A 15,022-nucleotide genomic window follows, 5' to 3' on the forward strand; every position below is an offset into this window, starting at 1 on the left:
TATTGACAGATGATAATTTACCAATGTTCATTAATGTACTGAAGACTGTAGGGGTCTAGAACTGGTCTTACCTAATGTTGATTCGGTCAATACATGTACCTAACAACCTGGCAGCAAATGTCCTTGAACACTTGATGTGTCCATCCTGCTTTTCATTCACATCTGAAAAAGATTTTTTTAAATTAAATGAATGTAGAATAACTGTAATTGTGTTCCCTCTTCCATCAGCACGGTGCCAGTGGACAGTGCAGACAAGAAGGGAGGGAGACAGCTGTCTGGCAGTTTGCAGTTTAGGGCCCAGCAGCAGAACCAGCAACTCCTCCTGAGTCCGGCCAGCCTCCAGCTTGCTCAGCTCCAGGCCCAGCTAACCCTCCATCGCCTGAAGCTGGCTCACGGAGGCAATACAGCCACCGCGGCCAGTGCTCTCAATCAGGTTCTTTCCAATGTTGCCATGGCCCAGCCCCTCTTCAATCAACTACGGAACCCCCAAATTTGCTTTCCCACAGGGGTGCTTGGTTTCCCCGCTTCAAATACTGTCTTGGGGGCTGGAGGATTCAACCAGAACCCAGGGAATGTGAAACTGAACCATCATGGTGGAGCGTCCACCGTAGGCCAACAGGGTGTGGAGATTGGTAAAAAGTCCGTGCCAACGTACCCCTCCGATATCGACAGGCGTCTTCAGTACAACTTGGGAGGGACATCTGCAGCATCAGTCCCTACTGCTGATGGACATTATTCCGTGGTCGGCGCTCAAACAAAACAACTGAACAATGTTGGCTTCAAACAAGACTTCTATGGACAAGATATGGCCAGCCAACAAGCTGGATTCAATGTTGCTGATCCGAACATAAATCTGTATAACTGTTCCGGACAGACAGAGCAATGGAACGGTCCACTGAATAATGTGAGTCACACGGTGAATGTGCCATTGGCCTCTGATGTCGCCACTGTTTGGACAACAGCTGGGCAGACGGTGCAGTCCAGAAATGAACTGTATAACCCAGAGGAGCCCACTTCTGACCACAAGTTCAAGGCCAAGAGTGGCGGTTCGTCTTTTGTCACTGACGGCATGCAGGGCTTTGGGATTTACCAACCCCTGCATGGAAGCGAAGAAACGTTGTGTTCTGGTACCAGAACACTTCAGCCTTACCAAGTTAATGACTACCATGCTGTCACACCCACTCAACTGCCACACCAGTGCAGCATCTGCGACAAGAAAGTCTACAACCTCAAGGTCAGTCGTATATTAAATTACAACCACAATATTCATTACATTATTGCCAAAATGGTGGACAGTTTTCCTCCATGACTATAGGGAAAATGAATGACCTCTTTTAATGGGATGGGACTCATGGGAGGATTCCTTTGAAATGCTCTGGACCTCTGTTCCATGCAAGTGCCTGATTAAGCAGAATAATGATGCCCATTGCAGTCGTTTGTGTGGTTGTAGCTCATCTTCCACTTTGTTCTCTAGATCAGTGTTTCTCAATTTTTATTGAGCCAAGACACATATATGACAACAGAAAAAAAAATCAAACAAAAATGTCACATAAAGTACATTCTATCTTTTGTCAAATAATGAGGATCGTGTCTCAATGTACTCAATTTGAAATCCGGATCATCTAATATCCTGTTGGAAGACGAGCAACAGGTGGATTCACAGGTTGTCCATATATACATTGTCCATAGTGGGAAATAAGACTACATTCAAATTTTGCTACCAGTTTAAAAACTGCAAACTTTCCATTTATGGTACAATCGCAAATCAATTCCACACAATCAATTAAGAATCTTTATTTATTTTTTGCTCATCCCTCAAGTTATACACAGATACATGTGCAGGGGGGCTCATATGAACATTTCCTGACGTGTAGTCACAAGACAAGACCCCATACTCGGAGCTCTTTAATTGCCCGTAGCTTGTACGCAAGAGGGAAAGCTTCTGGTGTTCGATGTCAAGACTTCATGCCTGTTGACTTGTATTTGTGTATGCGCGTGTATTGTCAGGACTGGGACCAGCACGTAAAGGGAAAACTACACCTTCAGAACCGAATGTTATACACCAATGAAGGGTGAGTGTTGAAATCAGTGTGAATTTTTCAACCACCCCTGTAATAGCATCAAGTATACTGTTGCCAAGAAACAAAGCCAGTGACTTGTCAGACCAGGGCTGACTTGTCAGTAATGGTCCCAAAATTGCAAATTTCTTCATTATGAGACAATAAAGGTTTTCTTATCTTAAAAATATGATGGACACATGGAACTTTGATGATTAAAAATATATATATATTATTCTAACACAATATTGGCCTGTTCTAAACTGATGCATCTCTTTGCATATTCATTTCATTTTGTTTGCTGCTACATATAGCTATCTTGATGTTTCCCTGAATATGAGGACTGTCTTAAGATACGAGGGCAAAGACAAGTAAAATGAGCCATGTGCTTAATTGTTCCAGCGCGGCAGTGGTATCAGCCGGAGCTGCTCACTTCGCTCTCGGTCGGCCCTCAGATGGCGCTCTCAATGGTGGGGACTCAATGAGCTGCACTTCTGCAGGTCAAGGTAAGTTACCGTACTCAATAACATGGGCGACACAAGCGGGCCTGTCAGTGTGCAGTTTTTCACATGACGGCAATATGTAAATGAGAGTAATTGAGGGAGCTGACAGAGTGAGGAAACATGCAATTATAAATAGATACAGGGCATTGCTGTGTCTAAATTTAAAAATATGGTCCAATCTCCTCCCACATGCCTCCTATACAGTATAGTAGTGTCTAATTACTCAGTGCGGGAAGACCAATGTAAAACAGCACTGATTCAAAATTTAACATTTGTGGTTACAATGGTGTATTATTTTTCTTTAGAATGATTGGATGGATTCATTTTCAACAACATTGTATCGATTTTCTTAAGTCCTACCTCAGTGATTTTAACAGCATCTCATACGTGAAGGAAACGACTTACACCTTATAATATTTTCAAAATACTCTACATACAACCATGTAACAGTATTGCAATCTTATTACACTGTGTGGCAAAAGTTAGAATTATTATAGCAGTATTTTTTACAATTGCCCATTTTACATGTCAGAAATTGTTTCCACACAGATGTTTCCTCAGGGGTCAACACCTCATACTTGCCAGCTGCAGCCATGAAGAATTACTCTTTGCCCAGCACGGGATTTACGTCACCCCAGACAGAGTCACAGGTCTGACAAATGTGTTGTTTTTTTCCACCTTCAAGTACTGTACCCATCCATCCATTTTCCGATCCGCTTTATCCTCACAAGGGTCATGGGGGGTGCTGGAGCCTATCCCAGCTGACTTTGGGCAGCAGGCTGGGGACACCCTGAACCGGTTGCCAGCCAATCGCAGGGCACACAGAGACAAAGAACCATCTGTGCTCACACTCACACCTAGGGACAATTTAGAGTGTTCAATCAGCCTGCCATGCCTGTTTTTGGAATGTGGGAGGAAATCGGAGGACCCGGAGAAACCCACACATGCAAACTCCACACAGGAAGGAGCCGGGATCGAACCCACATCCTCTACACTGTGTGGTCAACGCACTAACCACTCGACCACAGGGGTTGCTACTGTACCCCTATAAATAAAAATACGTTGTTGCTGGTTACAACAAAGCATCAGCTGTCATCTTACAACTAATCATGTTTATAGGCAGTCACAGCCACCGGCCAGGTTTCAGTTACATAAATGTAAAAGTATGCTCAAATTTCGTCTCTTAATAGCTGGGTCTTTTTCTTGATATCTTATTTAGTTTTTAAAACAAAGTATGATTCTGCCACCTGTGTATTTTGAGTCACAAAGAGGACAAGAATCATTTGATGGCAGCTGATAGATTACACAGATGTAGATTTTCTTTTCTCTATTCATTTGTTTATTTTCTTTACATTATTATCAATTACAGATGCATAACAAAAACAAAAGTAGTTTACAAATGCTGACAATTATCAGTTAAATATTTATGGGCTATTCTACATGAGCTAAAGTTAGTTTCTATAAACACACGTGTCTGACTAGAACAGGTGGAATTTTATGATGTTAAAGCTGGTACTTGAAAAATTTGACTAAAACACAGGGTGCTGTACACATACATATGTGCATGTGTATAGAAGTCCGCTTTGCATTAAAAACGGTAGCTTCAGGGAATGAGAAAACAAAAACAATAAACACAGGATTACAGTAAATACTGTTAGCAGTACAGGCCTGAAAAACCCCAAGCAGCTGTGTCAAGCTACACATCGAGTAGAGCCCAGTAAAGTGATCCCTGGGATCAGCGTGCATGGGCTGTGGAACGTTGTGACTGGGAGGAACTGTGAAAGTAAGCAGACCAACTCCTTTGGACCGTCAAACATGAATACTGCTTTGTACAAACAAACAGACATGTCCGATGGATAGATTCCTGTCACTCAGCACCATGTTAAATTGTTGTAAAGGCGACCTCTATTTCACCAGAGTTGAATTTTAATGTATTTTGTTTTTCTCAGAAAAATGCTAATTGCTGAACTAAAAGATAATGGATAGCACAAGAAGTTAAAATTAAACGGGAAGAGAAAGAGCATTGTGGTAGTATTTGGAATGAGAGTGGCTGGAAAATAAAGCAGCACCGATCTTCCCTCAATTCCACTTGGCACCTTGAGCCCCGTCCATCGCTCCAGTCCTTTTACGCAAATATTTTCACTAAAGTTGAACCCCTGCGTACTACAACATAACACAAAAACAACAACTGACTTGATTTTAACTAGAATGACAGTTGACAAAGGCCCGATGCGGTAATTTGGGTTGCCAGTGTGCTGGATTTTGAATTTGAGCCTGTTTACTTGATGCAGTTTCCTGGATAATGTTCTTCTTTGATTGTATAGTAAAATATTTTGGGCTGTCCTCATTTCTGTAACTTTGATTCTAAGATTTTTTTATTCACAATTTTAAGTCATGTCTTGCTAGTTTGTGGTCTCAGCTACTGTTCATAGCCCGAGTAACCCTCAGCGGGGATCTCAGTTCTGCGGTCGAGCCGCAGGGGCTTTCACAAGCACACGACATTTGCAGGTCAAAAGCTAGTAAAGTGCAGGGAGCAACGGCCAAGATTTTTCCTTACTTGAACATTCAGCGACCATTAACAGTCTATAATGGGATCTGTTTATTGATCCCAGTGTATATTGACCTTTATGTGCTCAGATGGTGGCAGTGGTACTGGCATGGAGCTGTTAATAGAATTATCGTTCTTGTACCTTTCAAACTGCCAAAGTCATCTTGCGGGCCAGAAACCATGAAGTTGTCACCTTAATGCAGACTTTTCACTGTTAGACACTACTTTGTAGAAGTCAAGAAAAAATGCTGACACTGCACTTATTTTCAAACAGGATTTGTAAATGTGTGTGTGAGTTTAAAATTTAAAAAAAAAAAAACCTTTGGGGACAACAGGTAGAAGCATACACACGGCTTTTAGCTTCTGTGGCCTGTGGAGGCAGAATTAGCTATTAATGGCTGAACAGACAGGTGAGCAAAATGAAAACAGCTTCTGACCAGCCAAACATAGTACCCCGTGTCGTGCACACCTGCCGGCCAGACAGCCAAGAAGCGTCGTGCCCGCCATCGACCGTGTTTGGTTCCGCCGGTCGGACAGCCAGGAGCACCGTGTTAGTATATTCCGACATACAGATAAACTAAATCTACATAAGGAATTTATGAATACCGGGTACATATTTTTTTGTGGTCTATTAAGTATCAAATTCACCAAACGAACGTGACCATGATAAGCATTGCAATAAAAACAGTGCCAAATATACAACACCCCGAAGCATTACATTTGCTGCTATGTTTATTGAAGTCCGACCCGTGTCTCATAATGAAAAGGGATGTTGAAAATGCAATTAAATGTGGGTCAGTATACTTTGCACTATCAAATGTTTGACAAGTGTGTAAATCTAAATGCTAAAAACTTTCTTCCTGCCACGGTTCTACTGCTGCTATTAATAGAAGCAGCTGGATCAAAGACACGCTGTGTGATAGTGTTGCACTGATGATGGGTAGAATCGTTTTCTGCCGCAACCTCCATCGCACCGCTACATAGATTATTCCGACATATCATTCTATGATATGTTTCATCAGCTGTCATTTTTATGATTCCTTTTTTTTTTCCTGGTGATTGACAAGGACTAATCACATGGTTGTGCGTGTAAGGTCAGTTTGGAACACCTGCTTACGTTACCAATTATGGTAACTTCACACTCTCTGGAGGCCCTTCGGGAAATTCTCATTACACACTGAAGAGAAATGTCAGAGTCAGGCTGCCGTGCAACTATATCACACCCCCAAGCAGTTGGGGTTTCATGACCCTGCTCAAGGGCGCCGTGCTCCAATTGCCAAATCAAAGAGCAAGCCCTTGCTGCCAATTCTTTGTTTTCTCAGATGCTGATGTTCTCCTTGTAATATTTGCAGCCGTTTCCCCCAAGAAAGGCCACGACGGGCCGTGTTGTTCACATCTGCAACCTCCCTGAAGGCAGTTGTACCGAGAATGATGTCATCAATCTGGGACTGCCCTTTGGCAAAGTTACCAATTACATCCTGATGCGCTCAACTCATCAGGTATCAGAACAGAATTTTTTTAATTTATTTTTTGCCACTGATACATTTTAATTGGTCTCTGCTTAGTAATGTTATTGCACATGCTATTAGAAATTAATTTTCGACAAGATATTGAAGTGTTACAAGTAGGAATGTGCATCCAGAACATCATTTGTGCAGTCCACAGCAAAACCTATCTGCAACAAAACGTTGTTCACTGTGGCATAGTCATGTGGGAGCACAAAAGTTCCTGAAGAAAAGATTAAAAGAAATAAAAGTCAGGTGGAATGAAGCGGTGTTGTTCTACGTTTGACTAATGAAGCAGTAAGTTTTCTCCACAAAGAGGATGCACACCCTATTTTTATACTGAACAAAAATGTGAATGCAAGACTTTTTTAGCTCCCGTCTTTCATGGTTCGAACTCAAACATAAAGGAGTTTTTTTGGTGAACACAAAAGACCTTTTTCTCACAAGGGGCTAAAAAACTAAACAAAACAGTATCTGTTGTGACCATCATTTGCCTTGCGCAGTGTAACACATTTATTGCACACTTGTGCCTTTGGCAGGCCACAATAAAAGGCCACTCTAAAATATTTCTAGACTGAGGGGGTTGTAAAGCCAGTCAGTACCTGGTGTGACCGCAATTGTTTCACACATTGCAATACATCTCCTTGGAATAGACACGGTCAGGTTTGTCGATTGTGGCCTGTGGATTGTTGGTTAACTCATCTTCAATGGCTGTGTTAACTTGCTGGATATTGGCAAGAACTGGAACATGTTGTGGCATGCACGGCTCCAGAATGATCCCAAACTGGTGAATGCTCGCCATGCAAGACCTGGCATGTGTTCAAGATGGGCTTGTGCACTACATGCTGCAGCATGAGGCGATGGTCAAGGATGAATGGCACATCTGTTCAATTCAAACAAAGATTTGTTGCACCGAGTGAGGCAAATGGTGGTTACTGACTAGTTTCCTATCTTAAAACTGCCACCAAAATTCAAATGCAAGCTTCCTAGTTAATATTAATGAAATATGTCATTTTAAAATTCAACTGCTGAGTGAATTGTTTTCATAAATCGCTTATCCGCTGATGTCTTCGGGCGAGAGGCAGGGTACACAGTGAACTGGTCTGGACATACAACCTTTCACATTTGTAGACAATCTAAAGTCTTCAATAAACCTACCGTTCATGTTTTGGGAATGTGGGAAGAAACAGGACTGCATTTGAATATGATATAGAAAATTACACAACAGTTGAGTTTGAGATTTGTTTTTATGCTCTCCCCAATCAGGCCTTTCTGGAGATGGCCTATGTGGAGGCAGCTAAAGCCATGGTTCAGTATTATCAACTGACTCCAGCCATGATAAACAATCAGAAACTTCTCATTCGAATGTCCAAAAGATACCAGGAGCTACAACTAAAGGTAAGATTTGAGTAAAACCTGTATGCACCGTGTTCAAATTTACCGCCAAAAAATGTGACTTACTAAATTCAAATCTCTTATTTATATAGAAACCGGGTAAAGATGTTCAGGCAATCATCCAAGATATTGCTTCCCATTGGGAAAGAGATGAAATGCAAGAACCTCAGCAGTAAGAAAACATTTTATCTTTCCGCAACATGAAAAACATGTCGGATTATTGAAATGTGACTTCATCCCTGTTTTCAACAGTTTGTTAATCTGTTTGGCCCAAAATTCCCCCGTACATGACAGTGGCAAGGTTATACATAAAGGCCATAATGTCTGAGGTCAAAAAAGCGCCCCCCCCCCATCCCCCTTCCCCACCCCAAATAAAAAAAGTTATTCTTTAGAGTTGAACCTCTGTGGAATGTCACAACACAGATTTAGATTTAATTTAATTTACCTATCACCTTCCTCCAGCTACATGACAGACAGAGCTCGCTCCCGCAGCCCCGTCAGAAGCTCCCTCAGCCCTCACTCACACAGTCCCAGTTTCACATCATGTAGCTCAGCCCACAGCCCCCAGGCGGCCCCCTGCATGGCTCAGGAGAGAGGCACCAACGGTCTGGGCCCACGCCGAGGTTCTTGGGACTGGTCTTCACACCATAGACGAGGTGAGGGTGACATGGAGAGGGATGAACCCTCCCGGCGGAATGGCTGCAGCACGGACGGCGACCGCCCCAACGAACGACCATCAGACCGGCGGAAAGCCTATGGGAAAACCTCGGATTATGTCATCTCCAGGTCGGCAGACGAGCGAGGATTTGATAAAGGGATGCCTGGAAACAGAGACTTCCCACAAGGCAGTCCTCAAGGCAAGTCCTTCAACTCCTACCGGAGCATTGAGGAAAGCTTCTACATGAAGTCAGACAGACAAGTGTGCAGATCTCCATACCAAAGACACGACAGCAAGTCAAGGAGGAGGAATGGCAGTGACCACAGCAGGCATTCGAGGCATGTGGAGAGCAAGATGATCGATGACCCACATCGCAGAACTCCAGAAGATAAGAAGCCGCGTTCACCCAGCAGGGGGAGAAGTAGGAAGCCAAACAAGAGGTGCATCCCTACAGAGAAACATGACAGCCCCACTAGAAATACTGTGAGTAGCAAATACTTCTAGATTACAGTCAACCACGGTGTATCTTGGGGGATGAGTTCCAGACCCGCAATATGTGAAGCTAAAACACACTTTTTAAAGTATCCCTTCACCCTTGTTCTTACTCTCTCATCACCACTTTGCCAAAATAAGAGGCAGCGCTAACTTGCTTCAAGCTGTTTGTCACTCCTAGTTGAAGTTTACTAAAAAATTGAGACACAAACCAAAAAAGAATTAAGTATTGTATCGTTTGAGTTAGCAACACCAAAATGTTATACTGTACCACATAACTTTGTTCCATCAAACTGCTAGCTTGATACTGTACTACCATACGATGTAATGCAAAACGTCAAAACTAATCAAAATGGACATAATTTTTACAGTTAGTATAAACTTTCAAACAAGTGCTACAATGAAACTGCTAGCATAATACTAACATAGAATGCAATGCAAAAACACCAAAACTAACCAAAATGCGGATACATTTTATATTAAGTATAAACCTTCAAGCAAATGCTACCTTAACACACACAGATATGCAACAGGTACAAGATATGATGGCATACAATAATATTAACAAGCATATGTGTTTTTTTAACCCAACCCACCTGCTGGGTAGCTGCGGACTTTCAGCAGATTTGGTTACTTTTACCCAACGCTGGGCTGATTATTTTGACCCAACAGATCGAATTGAAAATTGGATTTGCGTCGGCTGAAGCTGGTCGCCATTTGGGACAGTGTTGAAGTCAATTCAAAATTTTTAGAGAATGTTCCATGGCAACCCGGTGGCTCAGTGGGTAACATTGCTGAATTCAGACGCATTGGGAGTAGGGTGTACAATAAATCTAGGGTGTATGAGAAATGTGTGGGTTGTGTCAGGAAGGGCATCTGGTGTGAAAGTTGTGCCAAACAAATCATGTAAGTGACTTGGTGTGGTGAGCACTGACAGGGACAAGTTGCTGCTTCTTCTTAGAAAATGTTAGTAATAAAATGTATATTATTTTGAACCACAGCTGTACTGATAACCTGGTAACCTATTCATTAGTATGAATAGTTTTAGACCCCTTGTTGGGTCAAGGACCTGACCATAAAAATCTAATCAGATTAGTTAGGGGCCTTCTCTGCCTCTTGGCTTGCTGTTAATTATACCCCATATCCCTTCCAGTAACCCTGAGTGCTGCCCGGTATGTTGCAGCACAACGTCATACTACAATGAAGGCACGCATCTCTTAACCAGGACTTGCCTTTATACTGCACTGTAAAAAATAATTGCTCGAAAATCTGAAGTGTAGCAAGGGCGCGAACAATAAACTACAGTACAGCGGGAAACACTGTAATTGAATTACATTCACCATATTTTTGTAGATACTAATTCACTTTCCTTTGTAGGATGGCCAATCGAAAGAACATGTCTCACCTCCGGGCAACAACAAGTCAAAAGATGCTGCTGAATGTTTTGAGAAAAAGGACATTGTAAGTAACAAGAAGAAGACAAAATAGAAGGCAACATCTGCAAACATGCTTAGCTGTGTATTAAAATGTTTTTTCTTGATTACTTTGCAAGGAGAAGGGGTTGGAAAGTGGAGAAAACACCGATGACGAGTGTTGTTATCCCAAGAACATGGAGGAATTTCTTACAGTTGATGAAGTGGGAGAAGACGACGATTTCATTATCGAGCCGGACCTTCCTGAGCTGGAAGAGGATGCGATCTGTCCTCAAGTGTCTGCAGAGGATCAAACACAAACAATAGCGGAGACTTTACCGTCACCGTCAGTCCTTTTGGAAGAGCAGGAGACGTCTATTAACAAATCTGTCCCGGAAGTGAAATGTGAGGGCACTGAAGTTCCAGAAACATCTGGAACTGAAAAAGCAGTTTTGACTGAGACAAGTGTGGAGGAACAAAAGAAGAGTCCTGTGACTTCTGAGTCACCCACTATGAACCTAAGTGAATTTCCCAATGAAGAATTTAAGGCAGCGTTGGAGGAGACGAGTACAGAAGACAAAGTTCCTGACAGTGGGCCCTTAGAAGAAGAGCCACTAAAGAATCACATTCAAATATCAGAGGACAGCAAGGTCCAGGATGTAGTACAGGTCACTGAGGCCAGCTCTAATGTCACTCAACACAAGGACAGCATTCTTAAAAAAGGTACTTTACACCAGACATATTTTCAATGTTCTGTTTTTTTTCTTTTTTTCCCCAGATCATACCTGTAACTTTGCTTGAAAGTTCCACCTGCCCTCGTTTTTTTTTCCACCAACACATTATGTTTTCATACTGATAATAACAATTATAATATTATACCATATGCAATATATTTTGTAATATGTAGGAACTAAGAATTGAGCAACAGGTGGAATCTTATAATCTGTATCGCACAACCTTTTTATAGGTCAAACTTACAAACAAACAAAAAAAAAAGAAAAGATCTCAAAACCTGATGTGTTTTTGAAATCGGCAAATACATTTAGGGACACATAAAGCCCTCTCTGATTTAAAATGTGTTGGTTGATCGGTGACACCAACCCATCATAAAATTGTCAAACACTATAGACACAAAGTTGCACATAAACTAACCTATAGTGAGGAAAACATCAAGTTAGTGCCACAAATAAATTCATGTTAAGCATTATTTTAAAATATTTTGTATCTATTTACCTTTTTCTTAATTTCCTTTTGGCAGATATTGAAGTGCCCTCATCATCTATTGAACAAGAGAAAGTCGTTATTGAACATATCATCCCTTTAGGTAAGATCGATACATTTTCTTGCACTTCTGTTGCAGTGAGATGGAAATTGAAAAAAAAAAATCGTTAAGGTTCTCCGGTTATATCCAAAAGAGAAAATATCCGTATGTCCCTTCCACAGTTCATCCTTCTTCTAGCAGCATTGAGATCTCAAACATTAGCGTCTGCTGTCTTGGTGTGAACGTTAAAGCGTTATCATGTACACAGCTAATAATGGCACCGACAACCTATTGCATTAGCACTCTAATTGACGGGAATTGGCTGGCCACTTGCTGACCTATTTCTGTGATCTGTTTGTGAACTGCACCCCCGAGACATGAGTATTTATATTATTATTAGCACTGGAATGGCATGGCCCAGCACATGCTGCATGGGGACTTACATAAGCCGCTGCTGCGTGGTAACAATAGATCACAGACACGAGAGCTGTCTGCCATGAGTAATGGGGTTATTTTGGTTGTCTGATGCCTCGACAATCTGCGTTTCTCTCCAGAACGAACTCAGCACAACTGAAATTGGCCAGTTTTCATACCAAAGGCAACGTCATATGTCACTGTGTAGGTTTTGTCGCTAGTCTCCAACAAGTTCTTTTAGTGTTCCGATCATTGCCACACAGACTATGGTATTTAAAAAGCAGCGTAGCCTTTTCAAGATCTAAATTGTCGCTGTGTGTTAATGTGAGTTGGAATGATTGCATCTGTGCTCTGCGATTGATGGACAATCGGTCAGCTGAGATGGGCCCCAGCTCATTCACAACCTGACTGAGGAAAAGCACTATCAACATTGGATGGATGGATCTGCCAGCTTCCTCCAGTATTCCAAACAGATGAAAGATTAAATTGTGCGAGTGTGAATTATTATTTATATGTGCCCTTTGACCAAGTGGCAGCCACCCGCTCTAAAGTCATTGTGACAGAGTATCAAGGGGTCTTGGAATACTGCATCCATCTGAAAATGGCGGAGAAGTTACAGGTAGCCAAATCTTCCCCCAAATGTAGGTAGGCGTGGCCAGAGAGTGACAAGAGCCGGCCCTGACCACCCTTGGCCACCTCATAGCTCCACCCCTAAAAGTATGTCAATAGTTCCTTTTAAAATGGTAACCTATATGTTGTTTATTGCTTTGCAGGGGTGGAGTTCATTGAACCAAGGACTGGTTTCTACTGTAAACTTTGTGAGCTGTTCTACACTAGCGAGGAAACTGCAAAGATGAGCCACTGTCGCAGTACTGTGCACTACAGGAACCTACAGGTGTGTGCTGCCAATGTCCTTGATCTCATTACCATCATATTTGTGTGAGCGTGTATCCACACAAACATTATATTCCTGTTTGTGTGCATCTGTCTTAAGCGTCATTACCGCTACTGTTAAAATTCTGCTTGTTTTGTGCTTCTCCATTGGAAAATTTTCTTGATGAAACAAGTGCAACACAAATGAAAGCCACACATTTCATCGCATGATGAAGGATACAAATGCGATGATTTCTCACAGCCACAAGCATAAACATAAGCAAAATCAAGTATCATACAGTGTAATAAACAATATCACACACACATAAAATACAGTCCCTATAAATTTCTCAAAATACACAAATAATGGTTCAAGACACAAAAAAAGACCAGTTAGGATAGTGTGAGGATGAGTCAAAAATTTTTAATTGAACAGTTTTTTAAAAATTCTATACAGTTCAATATCAAATGTAGACATTATCAATGTTCACACTTACTTGCCCCAGTGGCATTTCTTTTCATTAAATTGAATGGGCCAAAATGATACAAAAAGTTAACAAGTGTCTCTTTTCATATTTTCCAATTCGGTGAGATACAATATTTGGATAGACACACCCAATCTACGCATAAACACAAATATTTCTTGTTGTCTTGATCCATAACCGTTGTGTGTTACATTATTGTCCATTCAACAGCAAGCCGTGTCACATTTCTCTGTTGGCGGGCAGCACAGCTGACGCAAGAAATTCAACGTGTGACATTCCATGAAAAAAAAATGTTCTTGACACTTGTGCTGTCCGTCAAATCTGCATGTGGTCCCCGTGTTATGTATATAGATATTTAATGGTTTACATTTATTCCAATATTATTACCCATGAGTTGAAATGAGGTTTCATAGCAGGGTTGTCTTATATCTGTTTCGTATAAGAAGTCCAGTGAAACAAAATAATATTTCAAACATTCTGAATCGGAATTTGACAGAACGTTATTTGTAATCTTTTTTTGTTACTTTTTCCTCCGCTAATGCAGAAATACCTGTCCCAGCTGGCACATGAGAGCCTAAACCTTGCTGAATTTTCAAGCACCCAGTGACATCTTGTCCTCTTACCTCTTTACAGCAACCGCCCTAGTAGGATTTCTGGAGGCATTAAAAAAAATAAAAATATGGATATCTGCTCTTGTCATAGGCTACTGGAATAATAGTTGGGTATCTGGAATTTTGATGAGAATTTGGTTCAAATTTGTACATAGTCTAATGTATAGCAGTGGTATTTATTAGTTTTATTCTTGTACTTAAAGCTATGTGTTATTTAATTTCAATGTTGGCACACTTGACAAGTTGAACTGCTTTCAAGACAGAATTTGCCTTCCAGGTTGGTCTTTGAATTGTCCGAATAACAATCGTGCATTATATTATTATGACAACTACGTAGTGGTTTAAATGATGCCAATGAATGTTTTTACTCAGTTAATGCTGAGACGGATTATCAGGTTAATTGTATTTGTTGAGTTTCCAACTCAGTGTGTATTACTTGCAATTTATTGATAACTGGAGTCTGTAAAGTTTTTCTTTAACTCGGGTCTCGCGTGCACTACAGTTGTCTTTCAGGTAAAAATCACTTTATGTGTAAGAATAATGATGCAATGGCTTTGTAAACCATCTCTGCTGTGTATAAATGTCCCTTAAAATGTCAACCCCTCACAGTGCCAGCCTTATGGGCTTAATTTAATGCCTTGACATTTTAAATGTGGTATGTTAAGTTGGACCATGTACAGTAGTAAAACTTCCAACATACATAACTATTGCTTGTTTCAAAGCCAAATGTATTTTCTACACGATGAAACCTTATCCTTGATCTTAATGTTGTTTTGGCAAATCTAATGTTCATGTGAATAAATACTTA

At 41.2% G+C, this 15,022-nt stretch overlaps 1 protein-coding gene across 2 annotated transcripts in view; it reads left to right on the forward strand.

Moving 5' to 3' along the window:
* Positions 1 to 15,022, forward strand: part of rbm20 (RNA binding motif protein 20) — a 32,643-nt gene extending 17,621 nt beyond the window's left edge. For both annotated transcript variants that reach the window (XM_019876465.1, XM_019876463.1), the window contains exons 2-14: positions 229 to 1,234; positions 2,008 to 2,072; positions 2,460 to 2,563; positions 3,110 to 3,210; positions 6,461 to 6,607; positions 7,880 to 8,011; positions 8,101 to 8,180; positions 8,471 to 9,149; positions 10,536 to 10,619; positions 10,711 to 11,293; positions 11,829 to 11,894; positions 13,019 to 13,140; positions 14,148 to 15,022. In XM_019876465.1, the coding sequence (XP_019732024.1) occupies positions 229 to 1,234; positions 2,008 to 2,072; positions 2,460 to 2,563; positions 3,110 to 3,210; positions 6,461 to 6,607; positions 7,880 to 8,011; positions 8,101 to 8,180; positions 8,471 to 9,149; positions 10,536 to 10,619; positions 10,711 to 11,293; positions 11,829 to 11,894; positions 13,019 to 13,140; positions 14,148 to 14,210 (3,232 nt within the window). In that variant the 3' untranslated portion in view covers positions 14,211 to 15,022. The remainder of the gene's footprint in view (positions 1 to 228; positions 1,235 to 2,007; positions 2,073 to 2,459; positions 2,564 to 3,109; positions 3,211 to 6,460; positions 6,608 to 7,879; positions 8,012 to 8,100; positions 8,181 to 8,470; positions 9,150 to 10,535; positions 10,620 to 10,710; positions 11,294 to 11,828; positions 11,895 to 13,018; positions 13,141 to 14,147) is intronic.

This window comes from Hippocampus comes, unplaced genomic scaffold (genome assembly GCF_001891065.2).
Source record: "Hippocampus comes isolate QL1 unplaced genomic scaffold, H_comes_QL1_v1.1 scaffold51, whole genome shotgun sequence".
Taxonomy (NCBI): domain Eukaryota; kingdom Metazoa; phylum Chordata; class Actinopteri; order Syngnathiformes; family Syngnathidae; genus Hippocampus; species Hippocampus comes.